This window comes from Balaenoptera borealis (genome assembly GCF_965194805.1).
Source record: "Balaenoptera borealis genome assembly, chromosome: 15".
NCBI lineage: Eukaryota > Metazoa > Chordata > Mammalia > Artiodactyla > Balaenopteridae > Balaenoptera > Balaenoptera borealis.
In genome coordinates this window covers 45,004,596-45,025,961 of record NC_138871.1, presented here as the reverse complement: position 1 = coordinate 45,025,961, position 21,366 = coordinate 45,004,596, and the positions used below count along the sequence as shown (strand labels likewise).

The 21,366-nt window shown below is 37.9% G+C and overlaps 2 protein-coding genes across 2 annotated transcripts in view; one reads left to right on the top strand and one right to left on the bottom strand.

Annotated features, from left to right (window-relative positions):
* Positions 1-11,125, top strand: part of CFAP36 (cilia and flagella associated protein 36) — a 33,056-nt gene extending 21,931 nt beyond the window's left edge. The window contains exons 7-10 of the mRNA XM_082358304.1: positions 6,759-6,861; positions 9,992-10,131; positions 10,326-10,475; positions 10,958-11,125. Of these exons, the coding sequence (XP_082214430.1) occupies positions 6,759-6,861; positions 9,992-10,131; positions 10,326-10,475; positions 10,958-11,059 (495 nt within the window). The 3' untranslated portion in view covers positions 11,060-11,125. The remainder of the gene's footprint in view (positions 1-6,758; positions 6,862-9,991; positions 10,132-10,325; positions 10,476-10,957) is intronic.
* Positions 11,126-13,174: 2,049 nt separating this feature from the next.
* Positions 13,175-21,366, bottom strand: part of PPP4R3B (protein phosphatase 4 regulatory subunit 3B) — a 61,087-nt gene continuing 52,895 nt past the window's right edge. The window contains exon 15 of the mRNA XM_082356527.1: positions 13,175-14,837. Coding sequence (XP_082212653.1) covers positions 14,742-14,837 — 96 coding nt within the window. The 3' untranslated portion in view covers positions 13,175-14,741. The remainder of the gene's footprint in view (positions 14,838-21,366) is intronic.

Below are 21,366 nucleotides of genomic sequence, written 5' to 3'. Positions count from 1 at the left end.
CTGCCTTGATTACTGTAGCATTGTAGTATACTCTGAAGTCAGGGAGCCTGATTCCTCCAGCTCTGTTTTTCTTTCTCAAGATTGCTTTGGCTATTCGGGGTCTTTTGTGTTTCCATACAAATTGTGAAATTTTTTGTTTTAGTTCCGTGAAAAACTCCATTGGTAGTTTGATAGGGATTGCATTGAATCTGTAGATTGCTCTGGGTAGTATAGTCATTTTCACAATGTTGATTCTTCCAATGCAAGAACATGGTATATCTCTCCATCTGTTTGTATCATCTTTAATTTCTTTCATCAGTGTCTTATAGTTTTCTGCATACAGGTCTTCTGTCTCCTTAGGTAGGTTTATTCCTAGGTATTTTATTCTTTTTGTTGCAATGGTAAATGGGAGTGTTTCCTTAATTTCTCTTTCAGATTTTTCATTGTTAGTGTATAGGAATGCAAGAGATTTCTGTGCATTAATTTTGTATCCTGCTACTTTACCAAATTCGTTGATTAGCTCTAGTAGTTTTCTGGTAGCATCTTTAGGATTCTCTATGTATAGTATCATGTCATCTGCAAACAGTGACAGCTTTACTTCTTCTTTTCCAATTTGGATTCCTTTTATTTCTTTATCTTCTCTGATTGCTGTGGCTAAAACTTCCAAAGCAATGTTGAAAAATAGTGGTGAGAGTGGGCAACCTTGTCTTGTTCCTGATCTTAGAGGAAATGGTTTCAGTTTTTCACCACTGAGGACGATGTTGGCTGTGGGTTTGTCATATATGGCCTTTATTATGTTGAGGTAAGTTCCCTCTATGCCTACTTTCTGGAGTGTTGTTATCATAAGTGGGTGTTGAATTTTGTTGAAAGCTTTTTCTGCATCTATTGGGATGATCGTATGGTGTTTATTCTTCAGTTTGTTAATATGGTGTATCACATTGATTGATTTGTGTATATTGAAGAATCCTTGCATTCCTGGGATAAACCCCACTTGATCATGGTGTATGATCCTTTTAATGTGCTGTTGGATTCTGTTTGCTATTATTTTGTTGGGGATTTTTGCATCTATGTTCATCAGTGACATTGGCCTATAGTTTTCTTTCTTTGTGACATCTTTGTCTGGTTTTGGTGTCAGGGTGATGGTGGCCGCGTAGAATGAGTTTAGGAGTGTTCCTCTCTCTGCTATATTTTGGAAGAGTTTGAGAAGGATAGGTGTTAGCTCTTCTCTACATGTTTGATAGAATTTGCCTGTGAAGCCCTCTGGTCCTGGGCTTTTGTTTGTTGGAAGATTTTTAATCACAGTCTCAATTTCAATGCTTGTGATTGGTCTGTTTATATTTTCTATTTCTTCTTGGTTCAGTCTAGGAAGGTTGTGCTTTTCTAAGAATTTGTCCATTTCTTCCAGGTTGTCCATTATATTGGCATAGAGTTGCTTGTAGTAATCTTTCATGATTCTTTGTATTTCTGCAGTGTCAGTTGTTACGTCTCCTTTTTCATTTCTAATTCTATTGGTTTGAGTCATCTTCCTCTTTTTCTTGATGAATCTGGCTAATGGTTTATCAATTTTGTTTATCTTCTCCAAGAACCAGCTTTTAGTTTTATTGATCTTTGCTATTGTTTCCTTCATTTCTTTTTCATTTTTTTCTTATCTGATCTTTATGGTTTCTTTCCTTCTTCTAACTTTGGGGTTTTTTTGTTCTTCTTTCTCTAATTGCTTTAGGTGTAAGGTTAGGTTGTTTATTTGAGATGTTTCTTGTTGCTTAAGGTAGGAGTGTATTGATGTAAATTTCCCTCTTAGAACTGCTTTTGCTGCATCCCATAGGTTTTGCGTCATCGTGTTTTCATTGTCATTTGTTTCTAGGTATTTTTTGATTTCTTCAGTGATCTCTTGGTTATTAAGTAGTGTATTGTTTAGCCTCCATGTGTTTGTATTTTTTACAGATTTTTTCCTGTAATTGATATCTAGTCGCGAAGCGTTGTGGTCGGAAAAGATACTTGATACGATTTCAGTTTTCTTAATTTTACGAAGGCTTGATTTGTGACCCAAGATATGATCTATCCTGGAGAATGTTCCATGAGCACTTGAGAAGAAAGTGTATTCTGTTGTTTTTGGATGGACTATCCTATAAATATCGATTAAGTCCATCTTGTTTAATGTGTCATTTAAAGCTTGTGTTTCCTTATTTATTTTCATTTTGGATGATCTGTCCATTGGTGAAAGTGGGGTGTTAAAGTCCGCTACTATGATTGTTTTACTGTCGATTTCCCCTTTTATGGCTGTTAGTATTTGCCTTATGTATTGAGGGGCTCCTATGTTGGGTGCATAAGTATTTACAATTGTTATATCTTCTTCTTGGATTGATCCCTTGATCATTATGTAGTGTCCTTCTTTGTCTCTTGTAATAGTCTTTGTTTTAAAGTCTATTTTGCCTGATGTGAGAATTGCTACTCCAGCTTTCTTTTGATTTCCATTTGCATGGAATATCTTTTTCCATCCCCTCACTTTCAGTCTGTATGTGTCCCTAGGTCTGAAGTGGGTCTCTTGTAGGCAGCATATATACGGGTCTTGTTTTTGTTTCCATTCAGCCGGTCTATGTCTTTTGGTTGGAGCATTTAATCTATTTACATTTAAGGTAATTATCGATATATATGTTCCTGTTACCATTTTCTTAATTGTTTTGGGTTTGTTTTTGTAGGTTTTTTCCTTCTCTTTTGTTTCCTGCCCAGAGAAGTTCCTTTTGCATTTGTTGTGAAGCTGGTTTGGTGGTGCTGAATTCTCTTAGCTTTTGCTTGTCTGTAAAGGTTTTAATTTCTCCGTCAAATCTGAATGAGATCCGTGCTGGGTAGAGTAATCTTGGTTGCAGGTTTTTCCCTTTCATCACTTTAAATATGTCCTGCCACTCCCTCCTGGCTTGCAGAGTTTCTGCTGAAAGATCAGCTGTTAACCTTATGGGGATTCCCTTGTGTGTTATTTGTTGTTTTTCTGTTGCTGCTTTTAATATTTTTTCTTTGTATTTAATTTTTGATAGTTTGATTAATATGTGTCTTGGCATGTTTCTCCTTGGATTCATCCTGTATGGGACTCTCTGCGCTTTCTGGACTTGATTAACTATTTTCTTTCCCATATTAGGGAAGTTTTCAACTATAATCTCTTCAAATATTTTCTCAGTCCCTTTCTTTTTCTCTTGTTTTTCTGGGACCCCTATACTTCGAATGTTGGTGTGTTTAATGTTGTCCCAGAGGTCTCTGAGACTGTCCTCAATTTTTTTCATTCTTTTTTCCTTATGCTGCTCTGTAGTAGTTATTTCCACTATTTTATCTTCCAGGTCACTTATCCGTTCTTCTCCCTCAGTTATTCTGCTACTGATCCCTTCTAGAGTATTTTTAATTTCATTTATTGTGTTGTTCATCATTGTTTGTTTGCTCTTTAGTTCTTCTAGTTCCTTGTTAAACGTTTCTTGTATTTTTTCCATTCTGTTTCCAAGATTCTGCATCATCTTTACTATCATTATTCTGAATTCTTTTTCAGGTAGACTGCCTATTTCCTCTTCATTTGTTTGGTCTGGTGGGTTTTTACCTTACTCCTTCATCTGCTGTGTGTTTCTCTGTCTTCTCATTTTGCTTAACTTACTGTGTTTGGGGTCTCCTTTTCGCAGGCTGCAGGTTCATCATTCCCATTGTTTTTGGTGTCTGCCCCCAGTGGCTAAGGTTGGTTCAGTGGGTTGTGGAGGCTTCCTGGTGGAGTGGACTGGTACCTGTGTTCTGGTGGATGAGACTGGATCTTGTCTTTCTAGTGGTCAGGTCCGAGTCTGCTGGTGTGTTTTGGGGTGTCTGTGACCCTATTATGATTTTAGGCAGCCTCTCTGCTAATGGGTGGGATTGTGTTCCTGTCTTGCTAGTTATTTGGCATAGCGTGTCTAGCACTGTAGCTTGCTTGTCGTTGAGTGGAGCTGGGTCTTAGCGTTGAGATGGAGATCTCTAGGAGAGCTCTCGCCGATTGATATTACGTGGAGCTGGGAGGTCTCTGGTGGGCCAGTGTCCTGAACTCGGCTCTCCCACCTCAGAGGCACAGGCCTGACACCCGGCCGGAGCACCAAGACCCTGTCATCCACATGGCTCAGAATAAAAGGTAGGAAGAAAGAAAGAAAGAAAGAAAGAAAGAAAGAAAGAAAGAAAGAAAGAGAGAGAGAGAGAGAGAGAGAGAGAGAGGGAGGGAGGGAGGGAGGGAGGGAGGGAGGAAGGAAGGAAGGAAGGAAGGAAGAGAAAGAAAGAAAGAAAGAAAGAAAGAAAGAAAGAAAGAAAGAAAGAAAAAAATTAAAAAAAATATAAAATAAAGTTACTAAAATAAAAAATAATTTTAAAAAAGTAATAAAAAAAAAGAAAGAGAGAAGAGAACAACCAAACCAAAAAACAAATCCACTAATGATAACAAGTGCTAAAAACTATACTAAAAAAACCCCCCAAAAACCGGACAGACAGAACCATAGGACAAATGGTAAAATCACAGCTATACAGACAAAATCACACACAGAAGCATCTGCATACACACTCAGAAAAAGAAAAAAGGAGAAAAAAAAAAATCGTTGCTCCCAAAGTCCACTGCCTCAATTTGGGATGATTCTTTGTCTATTCAAGTATTCCACAGATGCAGGGTACATCAAGTTGATTGTGGAGATTTAATCCACTGCTCCTGAGGCTGCTGGGAGTGATTTTCCTTTCTCTTCTTTGTTCGCACAGCTCCTGGGGTTCAGCTTTGAATTTGGACCCGCCTCTGCATATAGGTCGCCTGAGGGCATCTGTTCCAGGCCAGGCAGGTCGGGGTTAAAGGAGTAGCTGAGTCGGGGGCTCTGGCTCACTCAGGCCGGGTTGGGGGAGGGAGGGGTACAGATGCAGGGTGAGCCTGTGGCGGCGGAGGCCAGCATGACGTTGCACCAGCCCGAGGCGCGCCGTGCGTTCTCCTGGGGAAGTTGTCCCTGCATCACGGGAGCCTGGCCGTGGCGGGCTGCACCGGCTCCCAGGAGGGGCGGTGTGGATAGTGACCTGTGTTTGCACACAGGCTTCTTGGTGGCGGCAGCAGCAGCCTTAGCGTCTCATGCCCGTCTCTGGGGTCCGCGCTGATAGCCGCGGCTCGCGCCCGCCTCTGGAGCTCGTTTAGGCAGCGCTCTGAATTCCCTCTCCTCGCGCACCAGGAAACAAAGAGGCAAGAAAAAGTCTCTTGCCTCTTCGGCAGCTCCAGACCTTTTCCCGGACTCCCTCCCGGCTAGCTGTGGTGCGCTAACCCCTTCAGGCTGTGTTCACGCCGCCAACCCCAGTCCTCTCCCTGCGATCCGACGGAAGCTGAGCCTCAGCTCCCAGCCCCGCCCGCCCCGATGGGGGAGCAGACAGGCCTCTCCGGCTGGTGAGTGCTGCTCGGCACCGCTCCTCTGTGTGGGAATCTCTCTGCTTTGCCCTCCGCACCCCTGTGGCTGCGCTCTCCTCCATGGCTCCAAAGCTTCCCCCCTCCGCCACCCGCAGTCTCTGCCCGCGCAGGGGCTTCCTAGTGTGTGGAAACCTTTCCTCCTTCACAGCTCCCTCCCACTGGTGCAGGTCCCGTCCCTATTCTTTTGTCTCTGTTATTTCTTTTTTATTTTGCCCTACCCAAGTACGTGGGGAGTTTCTTGCCTTTTGGGAGGTCTGAGGTCTTCTGCCAGCGTTCAGTAGGTGTTCTGTAGGAGCTGTTCCACATGTAGATGTATTTCTGATGTATTTGTGGGGAGGAAGGTGATCTCCGCGTCTTACTCTTCCGCCATCTTGAAGGTCTCTCCTATCTCAGCTTTCGTCATGCCTTCCTTACTAAGCTTAATCATTTCTAGCTTTTGATTTAAATTGAGAGACCCGTGATTCTTCCTTTCACTTGAACAGTTAGAGGTCACTGTAGGGTTATTAATTGGCCTAATTTTAACATTCTTGTGTCTCAGGGAATAGGGAGGTCTGAGGAGAGGGAGAGAAATGAGGGGACAACTGGTCGGTGGCGCAGTTAGAGCACACACAACTTTCATCTATCAAGTTTCACCGTCTTACATGGGTGTGGTTTGTGGTGCCCCCAAACAGTTACAATAATAACATCAAAGATTACTGATCCCGGATCACCATAACAATTATAATAATGAAAAAGTTTGAAATATTGCAAGAATTACCAAAATGTGACACAGAGACATGAAGTGAGCAATGCTGTTGGAAAAATGGCGCCAATAGACTTGCTTGATGCAGAGTTGCCACAAACCTTCAATTTGTAAAAAAACGCGATGTCTGTGAAACAGAATAAATTGAAGTGCAATAAAATGAGGTATACCTGTAAACCAGTTTGTGGCTGCTTCAGGCATATCATAGTAGTGGTATTATTATTATTATATTTTTTTAGATTATTTTAAGTGAAAAAGCACCTTATAAATCAGTGATTTTATTTCTTTTAGAGTATTTCTTGGTGTCTTGGTCAAGGTCACATGACTAGTAAGAGTGAAGCCTAGGTTTGAACTCGCTTCTTTCTGAATCCAAACTCTTAACCAAACTAGTTATTCTTAGCACTGCATGATTGGAAATGAGAATGTTTACCTACCTCAAAAAGTAGAAGATAAAAAATGGTGGAAACATCTTAAAAACTTTGGAAAAATAGAATCTCTGATTTATTATCCATTCAGTAGACAATAATTTTTTAAACTAATGTGTATGAATCCCTTAAGTAGTGAATTATTCAGAATTAATCTAAAGTATTTTTTAAATTGTATTGTTGATTCCTGAAGCTATCAGAGGCTAAAACAGAAGAGCCTCCGATGCATGCCAATGAAACTGCAAAAATGAATAATTCCCAAGGGGATGGTGAACATTTTGCACACCCACCCTCAGGTAAGGTTGAAATGTACTGAAATTTCTGAATAATATGAATACATAAACACTGTAAAGAGTGTTAGTTCCTCATTCATACTTCACCCTCAAAAATCCTGTGAGGGAGTCTTGAATGGCCATTGGTATTTAATGTTGTTTGTGAATTTAGCTGAAGAGGTTGCTTGTAGGAGATAGCTGACAGAGAGGGTGTAGCCCCCAAATTTCTAAGTGAAGCTTGGAACCCAGAGCCGTGATCAAAATTCCTTGGGGAAGCCCCCAGCTTTTATGCCATGACTACAGCATTCAAGGTATGTTCACATAACATTTGGTACTCTCTTCCTTGACCATAATTCCATGGTGTTTGAGAGTTAGAAGCTGAACAGGGAAAGATAATATTAACTTATTTTCCTAGTGAATTAAAACACAATTAGAAAATAACAGGTAGCCAATTTATTCAGAAGTTTAGTCAGAAACTATTGTTGAAACCAAAATTGATGAGAATCCTTGTGGGAAATGTTAGTGTATGATCTTGTTCACTATGTGGCAAATCATTTTCAATATATGTATTCTGATTTCCTGTATAAGAAGACAGGTAATTCTGAAACAGAACTTGAATCATGATCATGAATTTAGTTCATTTTTATTATGGATTTCTATGGTTTTTAGGTGCATGTCCTTTTATCAATTAAAAAAACCCGTAACTCTGTGAGGTAGATATTATGGTCCTTATTTTTCTTTTATTTTTTTAAAACAAGAAATTCAAGGAACTTGAGTGAGGTCCAAAATCACTGAGCTCTTAAATAGTGAAACTGTGACTTACCTTGGTCTTCTGACTCCAAATCTTGTGTTTTTCTACACTTTGTAGAAGTTTTATAATTGAGATAGATAGGTTTGATGTTTATCCACTGTTTTAAGGAACTAAATGCTTAGTTGATAAAACAATGGGGCATATGAAACAGAAGCAGGTTTATGAAGTTATCTGGCTTTTTCCTTCCTAGCAAATCTAATAATTTCTTTTCTTTTTTCATATTCTGCAGGTTCTGAGTAGAATAACCTCATTTGAATTATGTCTGTGAAAGCACCTGTTTTAGATTTGTTTGAGCGCTTTTAAAATTTGCTGGCCCAAATTTAGCTTTTTTTTTTATATAGACCTAAGTACATATACTGTTCTAATCTTGTGTCTGACATAATTTGAATACATTTGCTTATCTGACTATTAAGTGAAAGTATTATAGAAAACTTAATCTCAAGCCATTTGTAACTCAATTATGCACATTAGTGGTAGAGAAACTGGCAGATAATTTCAAAAGTAATGATTTTAATTTTTAAAAACTATTCTATTTTTTAAAAAAAGTGAGTATATCTAATATTACGGGCAATCACTGCATACAAAGTGCCCATGAGAAAAGCCTAATGTGGGAGGAATCATAAAGGTGTCTGACCTCCTGCTTATCCCTTTGCTCATGTCTTTCCCTGGTTCCTGCTGGAAATGGATAGCATCTGTTCTCAGATTGACGCAGGGTTGCCAGTGATGAGATGATCTTTCTTTAAGCTAGCTGGCTTTCCGATTCTCCATTCTTAGAAATCAGAGAAGTTAAGTATTTTGGCTTCAGGTACTTTTCTCTCTAGGTCCAAGTTAGAATATAAAAGGTGTTCATAACCAACAAACTCAAGGAACTGTCCAGAGCAAGTACATGAATTGAATATAAATGTTTATGTGCCTGGGATTCCCCCCTCCTCAGAATTTTACTGTCTCGTCCCGAGCTCTGTGGTTCCATATTTGGGGGCTAAGCCCACCACTGCTTAAAGTCACCATCATATGAACGGCATGTTTAACTTTGTCTGCATATGTTGACCAACTTGTTGAAGCTCATCTTCATTTCTGTTTAAGTTAGTTCTGAGCTCCCTGTCTGGGTTGGTTGGAGTGTTAGCGGCAGCCTCATCTCTTCCATGGAGACTTTCCTTTCTGTCCAAGAGCCTGAAGAGCTTTTCTTCTTCTAACCTCCCTGGCACTGCAGTCAGTCCACTCACCCTGTGCTAAAGCAGTGATCCTTGGGCAAGTTTCTTGCTCCTGCAAAGTTCTATTTCTGGTTTTACTGTGCTGGATTTTTAATCATTTAGAGACATGAATATCATGTTCTCCCATGATGCTTTTAGTTCTTGGCATCATTTTTATGTGTCTTTGCTTGTCTCACCAGCTGTCTTTCATAGTCCATGTATTACAGTGAAAATGTTTTATCTTAAAAAACCCCCACCTTATCTTATAATAAAAAATGTCTCAGAAAAGCAATTAGCTTGTTAATCCTGTCTCTTGGCACAGTTACCAAATAACTGGAAGGTATTGAGTATTGAGTACTCATGTTATATCCGCTTCCAAGTTCTACTTACTGTATTTATTTATGTAGTTTTTTACATCTTTATTGGAGTATAATTGCTTTATAATGTTGTGTTCGTTTCTGCTGTACAACATAGTGAATCAGCTCTATGTATACATATATCCCCATATCCCCTCCCTGTTGAGTCTCCCTCCCACCCTTCCTATCCCACCCCTCTAGGTCATCACGAAGCATCAAGCTGATCTCCCTGTTCTACTTACTTTAAAATCTTTAAATATGTTAGTAGGTTTATAGTTATCTTCAGTATGTACTACAAATTATTGATATTACTGGCACTTATTCCTCCAATACAAAAAATTATAGCTTTATAGTAATTGTTCTGAAAATATAAGGTCACTTAACAGTTTTTGCCTGCAAGCAAAAGTTTGAAAGCCAATTACATTGTTAGTAAGGGATTTTAGTGCACTGTTTATTTGGCTTGTATGGCAACCTTGTATTACATTTTACTGTAGTTCTAATCTTTAGACAAGAATTATATCTTTTTGTAGCTATAGTACCAAACAGCAGGAGCTTGGTATTTGTTGAAATGTCATTATTCACAAGAACTGTAGTTCAAGCTCCTTGAGGACAGAGACCACATTTATTGTTCTCGCCCAGTGCCTAGCACAATGTAGGCACTGAACCAATGCATGCTGAGTGAATGAATATGAGAAAGACCCAAGTATTATTGCCACTAGCTCATTTTGGTGAACCTAGTGTAAATAACTTAATATTTCTTATAATATTCTAATTGGTCTGTGTCTGATTACTGCCAGAAGTTAAAGTGCATTTTGCTGATCAGTCAGCACAATCTTTGACAAGAAAGCTGGAAATGTTGCCTGAAAGTTCCTCCCTCCCACAAAAAGACCTGAAGATTCCTGGCTTTGAACATGCAAACATTGAGGGACCAATAGCAGTAAGTAAAAAATATTACTTTTTAAGAACTATGAGCAAAATGATAAAGTACTAGGAACAAACAATGTAAACTGCCATGCACACTTGGCTTTTGTTGCGGTCTTGAACTCAAACTTCTAATTTAATCAGTCAGTGGGTATCTGTGCCACTTATGCAGACTTTATTTTAAATAGTTCCTTCTCTTATTTGACCCAGAATTTATCAACACTTGGAACAGAAGAGCTCCGGCAACGAGAACACTATCTGAAGCAGAAGAGAGATAAGTTGATGTCCATGAGAAAGGATATGAGGACTAAGCACATACAAAATTCGGAGCAGAAAGGAAAACCTGCTGGGGAGGTAGAGGTATGGCTAGCTCTAGTATGTGAAAATTTGCAAATCTACGGGTAGGATTCTCAAAGTCAGCATATGTGCTCTTGTAGATCTATTCATATTAACCTCCCTGTTAGTGTAGCACCTGCTAATAAGTCTTTTCTAGGCAGTGAGATGGTTGTGATAGGAGGATTTTGTGAAGTACAAATGATAGCAGTTTTATGATTCTTTACTTGCCCTGCTCTGAGCACTGAAGGGTCAGCTGTCTGTTTTACCTGAGCCTTTTGAAATATTTTATCATAGAGCAGCATCAGTACCCTAGCCACCACCTCTAAAAGGCTTCCCCAAGAGATTTTTACAAAGAAGAGATTTAGGGAATTCAGTCCACGTGTGGCTTTTTTTAAAAATTTACTGAATGTTCTAATATTTGTTCAAGGCAGTATGTTAGGAATTTTAGAAAATGAACCCATCTTATACTACTGTAGCCAATTTTTTTTCTTTTATTTTTTTTTAAGGAAATGACAGAGAAACCAGAAATGACAGCAGAGGAGAAGCAAACATTACTAAAGAGGAGATTGCTTGCAGAGAAACTTAAAGAAGAAGTTATTAATAAGTAATTTTAAGAACAATTTAGCAAAGCAGTAGTTCAAAATTTCTTAAAAATAAATTATTTAATCCTTAAACAGAGCCTGTTAGTTTCAAATACTTGTGTTTGTAAATGCAAATATAACCTTACTGTTACTATTTTATTACACATTTGAGGTAAAGGGTGGCGGGGAAGGCAGTTACTTATGCTGACCAGTTCAATACAAATTTCTGAATAATGTTCTCTCATGGAGAGAAGGTATAGAAAGCTAACAGTGCATTCATTCATTCATTGTTTGTGCTAAGCATTGTGTTGCATGCTAAGGATACAGTAGCCTAGTAGATCAACAGGGTCCCTGCTTTCATGGGGCCAGTGAAGAGCCAAGTGTTTGTTAGAAGGGAAAAGGGCAGTGTTTTTATCATAAACAGGGTCCTGCAGCTGTCAGTATGGCTAGCATACAGACAGAATGAGGGGAGAGAGTTAGCACATGGAATTGGAGATAGGTGGGGTGCTGATTTGCAAGGCTTGTAGGGAATGTGAGGGTTTTAAACATTTCATAGTGGCAGTTGGAAGTCACTGAAAAGCTTTAAAGCAGGGAAGTTTCATGATGAAAATGTTCATTTAAAAAAGATGTGTGGAGACTACTGGGTGAGTTAGAGTAGCTGTGGGTGAGCAGGTATAGGGTAATCAATCTATCTAATGAGAAGAGTGGTTCTCTGGGGCGGTGGTGGACAGATTTTAGCATCCCACATCGAGGCAGGCGCAAACAGGACTTCGAAAATAGATGTGGGGATGTTAAAAATACTCTTGTCGATTACTCTTTCTAGAAGAGTTACCATTAAAACAGATAAAGGAACAACTGCCTGAGCCCGTCGAGCGGAATTCTGCCATGGATGTAGGTCTTGTGTGTGTGAAGTGATCCTGGGTAGTGTTCTGTTGTCCATTTGCTAAAAAATAACCAGAAATAGTAGGAGAGAAACCTTCCTTTCAGAAGCTTCCTGTGTTGTGTCATCCCATAAGCACCCTCTTTTCTAGTTACGGGCCACTCCTAACTTACAATTCCATTTTATCTCCTTAAATCTATTGTTATAAGCTTTTTAAAAGGGATACCAAAATTGCGTTACTTCCAACTTTCAACGTGCAGAGAAAACTCAGCATCACTTTATATTTGTCACATTTTCATCACAGATGGACAAGTTGAAAAACTAGTGGTTAAAACACAGAAATTTGTTTCATGTAGCTTTTTATTAAAAATAGTCTTTATATTGCATACATGTTTACAGATATAATTTTAAGAGAACCTCAGTCATACAAATGTGGGCTCTGGCTTGCTTCACTGAGTGAAGATAAAGATAAAAATGTTGATCTGCCTGAGGGTAAGGGTAGTCATTTAAGACAGCAGCTAACGTGTAATCTTAAGTTAGTTATTCTTTCAAGGGATATTTTTAAGTCTTGTTCTCGTATCATCATTGTGGGTGAGCATCTGGACCACGAAAAGTGTTTTCCTGTAATTCAACAAAACATTCACATTTCTGCTGTAAGAAAAGTTTCCTATGATGATTTAAATGATTTAAAAGACTTGTGGCAGTTCTTCAGAAAGGAAAATTAAAGAAACTTCGTAAGATATATAAAGATAATACTTCCTACTGGAACTTAAAATAAAATTACTTAATCAGGAAGAGTCAAGAGTAAATAGGGAAACGCTTTAGGGTTGGGCTTCTTAGATTCCAAGAGGAAATTTAGAGCTAAGAAGAGCTAAGAAGAGTGAAGGGGCTTGATAAAATTTGCTTGAAAGAAAATGTATTCATATGGTAACTTTGCTGATCTTAGTTTAAATCCTGAGTCACTTGCCTTTATGAGGTGGAAGGTCTTTTTCAATATATGTACCTTTAATCAAAGAGGTGATAATAGCCCGATGCTGTGATGCTTTGGTGCTGGGACTTTATGTGTCCAAGGCACACCTTCTATGTGCAGTTGACCCTTGTTTGTTTAGAATTCTTTCATTCAGATTGGTGTGACACAGTGATCTATAATAAATATCTATGGATAACTTACTGGCTTTAAAAAGATATTGTAAAATGGACACATCTCAAAATGGAGTTTACTTATATTTACAACAAACCAAACAAAAGCAACAAACATAGAATTACAGGGTCACATTTTAATTCCTGAATTTTACAGGTCAGCATTAATATCACCACATGTATACAAATGGTGTAAAACAAGTACAGTGGTATTTTTAATACAAAATAAACATCTGTTTTATGGAAAAACTATACTTCATATCTACACAGACAGCCCATCTTCCAAACAATAGCCAAAATTAAAATTAACTACAAAATCTCCAAAACAGGGGAAACTGCTTCAGTTTAAGCTATTCCAGGAAAAATGGACCCGTAACACATTACAAGGGTGATCTGAAGACTGTAGCTGGAATTAATATTTTTAGTTTTTTGGTTTTTTTCTTCCCAATGCATTAAATTGTAGTTTGGGGGATGTTTTTCTCACTTCAGCATCTCAGATCATAGATGAGCAAACTAACATTAAAATATTTACAGTTAACTTGCTGTTCTAAAAATAAAACCTCTTAACTGTTTGCCTCAGTTTATTATTTTAAATTCATTTACGTACATGGAATGTGCTTTTATTCTTAAAAAAAAAAAAAGCAGCTTTCATATTACACCCTTGTTAGTTCTTGGAAAAGCTTCATGTGCTGCATACTCTGACACTGAAGTAACTTCTTGGATCAAAATGGCCTGTAGATATTAAATGCCACTTAATTCAGCACTATTCTTTGTATGTTAGTCTTTATAAATTACACTTTAAAACTTGCCTGCAGCTCTGGAGAGAGACAACTTTATTAACAAAGCAGAAAGTGACTTCAAAGTATCTTCCACAAAAGATTGTACTGGTAGGCAGTTGAAAACATTCTGTTCAATCCACTCCCATTTCTAGAGAAAATCATTTTGGAATACTACTGTACTGATTCTTGGCATCTGTTATCTCTAAAAGTGCTGATTTTAAAGTTATATTAACAAAACTGTCCATTTTGAATCCAGCTTGTTTGTTTTCATCAAAATACACACTGAAAGTTCCTGGTGTAGAAAACTCAACATGTGCTGTAATACAGGGTGTATTTCCCTCTACCTACCAGTAAGGCTGAATTTCTGTTGTATCTTCAAAGAAATGGTCCCAACAGCTTAACTTCATTATTTATGATAGTTGAACTTGTTTTCCATAAAAATTTCTTTTAAAAAGAGGCAACTGATTAAAAGAACAACATGGCCAGCACCATTATACAAGTAATGTTATTATTGGGTTTGCAACTGAAGTTTTATAACTGTTTCTAAATCAGAAACCCTCCTGGAGCAACCCTGCATTAATATTATTTTATCAACTTTGTCCCTCCCCTAAACCGTCCCACAACCTGAGAGTTTCCTTGCTGAGAAGCTATCTCCCAGGTTCTGGTTACTAACTTTTTTTTTTGACAGCTTGAAAGGCAAACCCCTTAATTACTAGCAAGCGATCAAGTTCCTGGGAAGCCTGTTTTTTTTACAGAACTAAACTCTCCTAGCTGATATACTGAGTGTCTTTTGCTATTCCTTGTATATTTATAAGTTCAAGTGAGAAAGCTTTCTGATTCAGATTTTCAGCTCATTGAACAGTTGCAGCATTTTTGTACAACCACATGCTGAGGGTCCCCAGTAAATATTTTATGAGCCAAGACGAGGTCTTTTCCTGGGAGATGTTTCTTCTTCTTCATCTTCCTCTTCATCATCTGGATAATCCACTAAACCAACCAAACTTCCCTATTGAAGAATAAAAAAAAAATTTAACATATGTAACTTAAAAAAAAAAAGCTTATTAGTACAAATGTTGTCACTTTTAAAGGTATTAGAAATCATTTTTCTAAACTAACCACATATATCTGAAACATATATTTGAATTTGATAAAGGAACTGCTTTAAATTATGAACAATTAGTAATAAGTACAACTGGTGGTATTCTTAGTTACCCTCAACTTTTTTATTTGGCTCTTGAGATTTTTAATGATACCTCATAATTCAACTCAGCAAAATTTCACTGTGGAAAAATATCTCCAAACAGTAGGACTCACAAAGAATCATGACATTTGGAGCTAGAAGGACCTTGGAGATGAACTGGTTCATTTCTCTAACCTTAAACTAGAGATGATAGCCAGCCAGTGACAAAAAGTCACCTTTTAGTCTCTGTTCCTCATGTATATATTTCATCACTAAGTACACATCATTGTTTTTTTGTTCTGCTTTTTGAAGAATAATTTTAAATGGCTGACGATAATAAACACATGAAATGGTTCCTAAAAACTAATGACTAAAAAATTTAGGGCTTTCTCTCTCTACCCAGAAGAAAAGGATCAGATATTTCAGGTGTTTGGCCTTTTATAAGTAATGGACCCCTTTGCAAATCCTATTAAAGCTCTGGACATTACCCAGACAATTATATGTCCTCAGGTCTGCATTAATTCCATGAAATCTGTACACATACCTTACAGGTTAAGAGAGCTACTGTAAACACTGCATCTAGTTCAAACCCTTAAGACCTCTAGGGGATAAGCAAATACAATTGAAATGAGTCATATTTCAAACCTAAGTAGATTCATACCTAAAGAATCCAGGCATCTGGCATTAACACTTTACCAGAATATAACTGAAACACTAATATTAATCAGCAAAGGGCTCTGAGCAGCTAGAAACAGTTATCAGAAAGTCTGTGAACCAAATAAAACTTATAGTTAAGTGAGAATCTTTCTGCTTCTTTCTCAGCTTAACACACAAATTGTAAGTTTGATAAGCAAGAAGTAGTGTGGCTAAATTTAAAGCAAAACGTAAAGCACTTGGCACAGTGCTTGGTTATGTAGTTACTAGTCAGTAATTGCTATTAGCTACTATTACTGTTATCATTATTATTTGTTATTTGGTTTCTAAGCCAAACAAGTTGGACGAAAGGACGTAAAAGACATAATTACAGCATAAAAAAAGGCACCAGTCTGATATTCACACAGCAAATTAAGGAAAGTTTTAATTTTGCTTTTAATCCTATATATCATAATGTACAAACATTTCAGTTCCAAATGGTTAACATTTAAAATAATTTTTGGCATAAGATCAATAAATATTCTGACACTCGGCTACACAATTTAATTTTCAATTTTATCTCTATTATCTATACATATATACACCATAAACAAACTCATATTTAAAAAATCATGTTTACCATACAAAGAATAAAAATACAAAACATGAAATATTGGAAGTAAAAGGAACTATAAATCCACAGATGCACACTGTGAAGAATTTGATAGGTTCCAGACTTAAACTATAAATGTATTGTTTTTAAACAAATATCAGCCTTCAATGTTAGTACACAAAGTTCTATTTCATTCTTTTAAACTCTAGTATTCCATGGTATGGATACACCACCAAAGTTAAATTCCTTGTTGGACGTTTAGATTGCTTTCCCAGGCATTATATTCTCTTTAAAATTTTTTGTTTCTGACAATATATCAACAAAGACAAAAAAGGAAAGGAGAAAACAGCAGATGAAAGCTGTTAAGGCATTTCTGGAAAAAGAAATCAGAGGCAAAATAACTCAGTTTTAATGGAGAACGAAGTCAAGAAAGAAGGGTTTGCAGGGGGATATAGAAATGAGACGCAAACTGATTTGTCTTAACCGCAGAAAACACTAGGAAGTAAGGGTACCAAAATACTGGGGAAAGCAGGGAAGATAGTTAACAGTCAAGTCAGTGAAACAGACAACTGAGTCCTCAATTCTACAATTCGTTCCCCTACCACACGCCTACCCCCACTAGGAGATTCCGGCTCCTCTACCACCAACAACCATAAAGGAAAAGCGACAGAAAGGCTCTGCACTTCAGGACTTCAGGCACAGTAAAGGGCAGGGGAAAGGTGCCAGGGTGAAACAGAGTAAATTCTGCATGCCGAGCAGAGACACGCCCACCTCCATTCTAAGCTTTCTTTCCCAACCAGGCTCTCAACACCAGCAGGTGAGCTTATACTCACCAGGTGTAGCAGACTAGCTATGCCTGTAAGAGCTAGGTGGCTCCACAGGGAAAAAAACCCCAAACCATTAACACTCCCTAAAAAGAGCAGGGCATTTGCTCTAGTCTTTTATATGAAGTCCACACCAGTAGGCCCTTCTCATTGTTTTTAACTGCCTTATTTTAAAAATTGAGACATAATTCACATACCGTAAAGTTCACCCCTGTGCAGTGTACAGTTCAGTGGTTTTAGTATATTCCCAAAGTTGTGTGACCATTACCACTAATTCCAGAGTGTTTTCGTCAACAACCACCCCCCCAAACCCCTACCCATTAGTCACTTCCCATTCCTCCCTCCTTCCCAGCTCCTGGCAATCACAAATCTACTTTGTTTCTAAAGATTTGCTTATTTTGGACCAGTTCTTATAAACGGAAGCATACAATATGTGGCCTTTTGTGTTTGGCTTATTTCACTTAGCATAATGTTTTCGGGTTCATCTATGTCGTAGCATGTGTCAGTACTTCATTCCTTTTCCTTTTTACGGCAAAATAATATTCATTGTTATGGATATATCACATTTTGTTTATCTGCTCATCAGATGATGGACATTTGGGTTGTTCCCACTTTTTGGCTATTATGAATAATGCTGCTATTAATATTCATGTACAAGTTTTAGTGTGGACATATATTTTCAGTTCTCTTGAGTATATACCGAGGAGTGGAATTTAACTTTTTGGGGAACTGCCAGACTGTATTCTAATGCATTTGCACCATTTTATTGATACGTTCCCATCAACAATGTATGAGAGTTGCAATTTCTCACCAACACACGTTTTTGTCCATGTGTTTTATTATAGCTATTTTAGTGGGTGTGAAGTAGAATCTCACTGTGGTTCTGATTTGCATTTTCCTGACTAGTTTGCATTTTCCTGACTAATGATGCTGACCATTTTGTCATGTGCTTATATGGCCCATTTGTATATCTTCTTTGGAGAAATATCTTTTTAAATGCCCATTTTAAAACCAGGTTGCTGTGTTGTGCTGAAGAGTTCTTTATATATTCTGGATACCAGTCCCTTATCAGATATATTTTCTCCCATTCTGTGGACTGCCTTTTCACCGTATGATAGTGTCCTTTGAAGCAAAGAAGTTCTTAATTTTGATGAAGTCTGATTTATCTATTTTTTTCTTTTGTAACACTTGTGCTTTTTGTGTTATACTTAAGAAATCACTGCCTAGGGGAATTCCCTGGTGGTCCAGTGGTTAGGACTCTGTGCTTCCACTGCAGGGGGTACAGGTTCGATCCATGGCTGGGGAACTAAGATCCCACAAGCCGTGGGGTGAATAAAAACAAAAAGAAAAAAAAAAACACTGCATAATTTGAGGACATGAATATTTACGCCTGTAGTTTTTTCTAAGTGTTTTATCCTTTTAATTCTTATATTTAAATCTTTTGTCTACTTTAAGTTCTGTAACATGGTGAGGGGCAGGGTCCAACTTCATTCTTTTGAATGCAGATATCCAAGTTGTCCTAACACCATTTGTTGAAAAGATGATTCTTTACCTCAGTGAATTGTCTTGGCAGTCTTGTTGAAAAGTCTACCTTACTTTTTTTTGTTTGTTTGTTTGTTTGGTGCTGTGAGCCTAGCAGATGAATTTATTTTATATTTTTGCTGCATAAATAGATTAGCACCTCACTGAGGCACTTCTCCTCAAGGCTTTCTTTTTTTTTTTAACTTTTTATTTTTATTTTGTATTGGAGTATAGTTGATTAACAATGTTGATTAACAGGTGTATAGCAAAGTGATTCAGTTATACATATACATATGTATAACTGAGTTCCCTGTGCTATACCGTAGGTTCTTGTTGGTTATCCATTTTAAATACAGCAGTGTGCACATGTCAATCCCAAACTACCTTACTTTTTAATATGAAAGAAAATCCAAGCATCACCAGACACTTGAGAAACATTTCTAATATGAAAGAAGGGATCGAAACAAATGATGTAACAATAACAAAAACCTATGAAGAAACAATGACTCTTTATGAACTAAAACTGACAAATTTTAAGTTAGGAAACTTAACATAATTCATCATATTAACAAATCTAAGGGGACAGAATTCAAGAATTATCCTTGACTCCAGTGGTCCCCAACCTTTTTGGCACTAGGGACCGGTTTTGTGGAAGACAACTTTTCCATGGTTTGGATGGGGGGGAGGGATGGTTCAGGCTGTAATGTGAGTGATGGGGAGCAGCAGATGAAGCTTTGCTTGCTCGCCTGCCACTCACCTTCAGCTATGCGGCCTGGTTCCTAACAGGCCTGGGGGTTGGGGACCCCTGCTCTACTCACTCAATGAAATAAAGAATACATAGATGGGACTTCCCAGGCAGTCCAGCAGTTAAGACTCCATGCTCCCAATGCACGGGGCTTGGATTTGATCCTCGGTCAGGGAACCAGATCCTGCATGCTGCAACTAAGAGCCTACATGCCGCAACTAAAGGTTCTGTATGCTGCAACTAAAAGATCCTGCATGCCGCAACAAAGATCCCGAGTGCCACAGCCAAATAAATTAAAAAAAAAAAAAAAAGAATACATAGATCTTCCTTAAACATGATTAAAAATTTTTAATCATCAGTAAAGGTGATAGTTTTTATATCTTCTAATTTTTGATATCATGTAATTTTTATATAAACATGAGTAAAATTTCGTTTTAATCACCAGCAAAAGTGATAGCTTTTATATCTTCTAATTTTTATAGCTTTAATTTCTTTATCTCACCTAATTGCACTGGCCAATACCCCAGAACAATGGTTAAATAACAGCAGTGATAGTGGCGTCCTGTCTTGTTCCTGACTTTGGTATGAATGCTTCTAATATTTCTTCCTTGAGGATAAAGCTAGCTTTTGGTATCAGCCATATATATCATGTTAAGAAATTATCCATTTATTCCTATTTTACTGAGCATTTATATGTGATAACACTTGTCAAAACTGTAAATGCACATTCTCTATAGAAATACACATGTATGTGAAATGTTGTATGTAAAAGGTCACATATGCATCCATACTTCGGAATTCTATGGAGGAAGTTCTTTTATGTCCTGATATGGAACGCTCATCCAGATAAGCTTGTCATGTGAAAAAGCAAGATGCAGTGTTTTCTTTTTCTGTGAATCTGTAGCAAAAGAAGTGTTTGTTTTAGCACCCGCTAATGGCTTCTCATTCTGATTTTGTAAGTATTTTTCTTCAAGGAAAATGTGCATATATTTTACAGCTCTACAGCTGAAGTAATAGTCTGTGTCTCTACAACATTCATATTTTAAAAAAATATCTTTTAATTGCACTAGTAGGGACTTCCCTGGTGGCGCAGTGGTTAAGGAATCCACCTGCCAATGCAGGGGACACGGGTTCGATCCCTGGTCCAGGAAGATCCCACATGCTGCAGAGCAACTAAGCCTGTGTGCCACAACTACTGAGCCTGCGCTCTAGAGCCCGTGAGCCACAACTACTGAGCCCATGTGCTGCAACTACTGAAGCCCGTGCGCTCTAGGGCCCTCGTGCCGCAACTACTGAGCCTACATGCTGCAACTACTGAAGCCCATGTGCTGCAACTACTGAAGCCCATGCACGTAGATAGCGCCCATGCTCTGCAACAAGAGAAGCCACTGCAATGAGAAGCCCGTGCACTGCAATGAAGAGTAGCCCCCACTTGCCACAACTAGAGAAAGACCACATGCAGCAACAAAGACCCAATGCAGCCAAAAATAATAAATTTCATTAGTAGCTACTGTTTTGCTGGGCTTGAAAACTATAAAATTTTCAAAGAATGTGATTTTTAAAAAATATATTAGAGCTTTAGGATGCCTCCCAAAGGAAAACAGACAAATTATCACCTGATCTATTTAATTTTAAGAACCAATCAATTCGACTGTAGCAATCAACAATGATGGTGACGAAAATTATAAGACGCTGATGAAAGAAACTGAAGACGACACAAACCGATGGAAAGATACACTGTGTTCTTTCCATGAAAGAATGAAAGAATCAATGTTGTTAAAATGACCATACCACCCAAGGCAAACTATAAATTCAGTGCATTCCCTATCAAATTACCAACAGCATTTTTCACAGAACTAGAACAAAAAATTTAAAAATTTGTATGGAAACACAAAAGACCCCAAATAGTCAAAGCAATACTGAGGAAGAAGAACGGGGATGGAGGAATCAGGCTCCTTGACTTTAGACTGTACTACAAAGCTAAGTCATCAAAACAGTATGGTACTGGCACAAAAAACA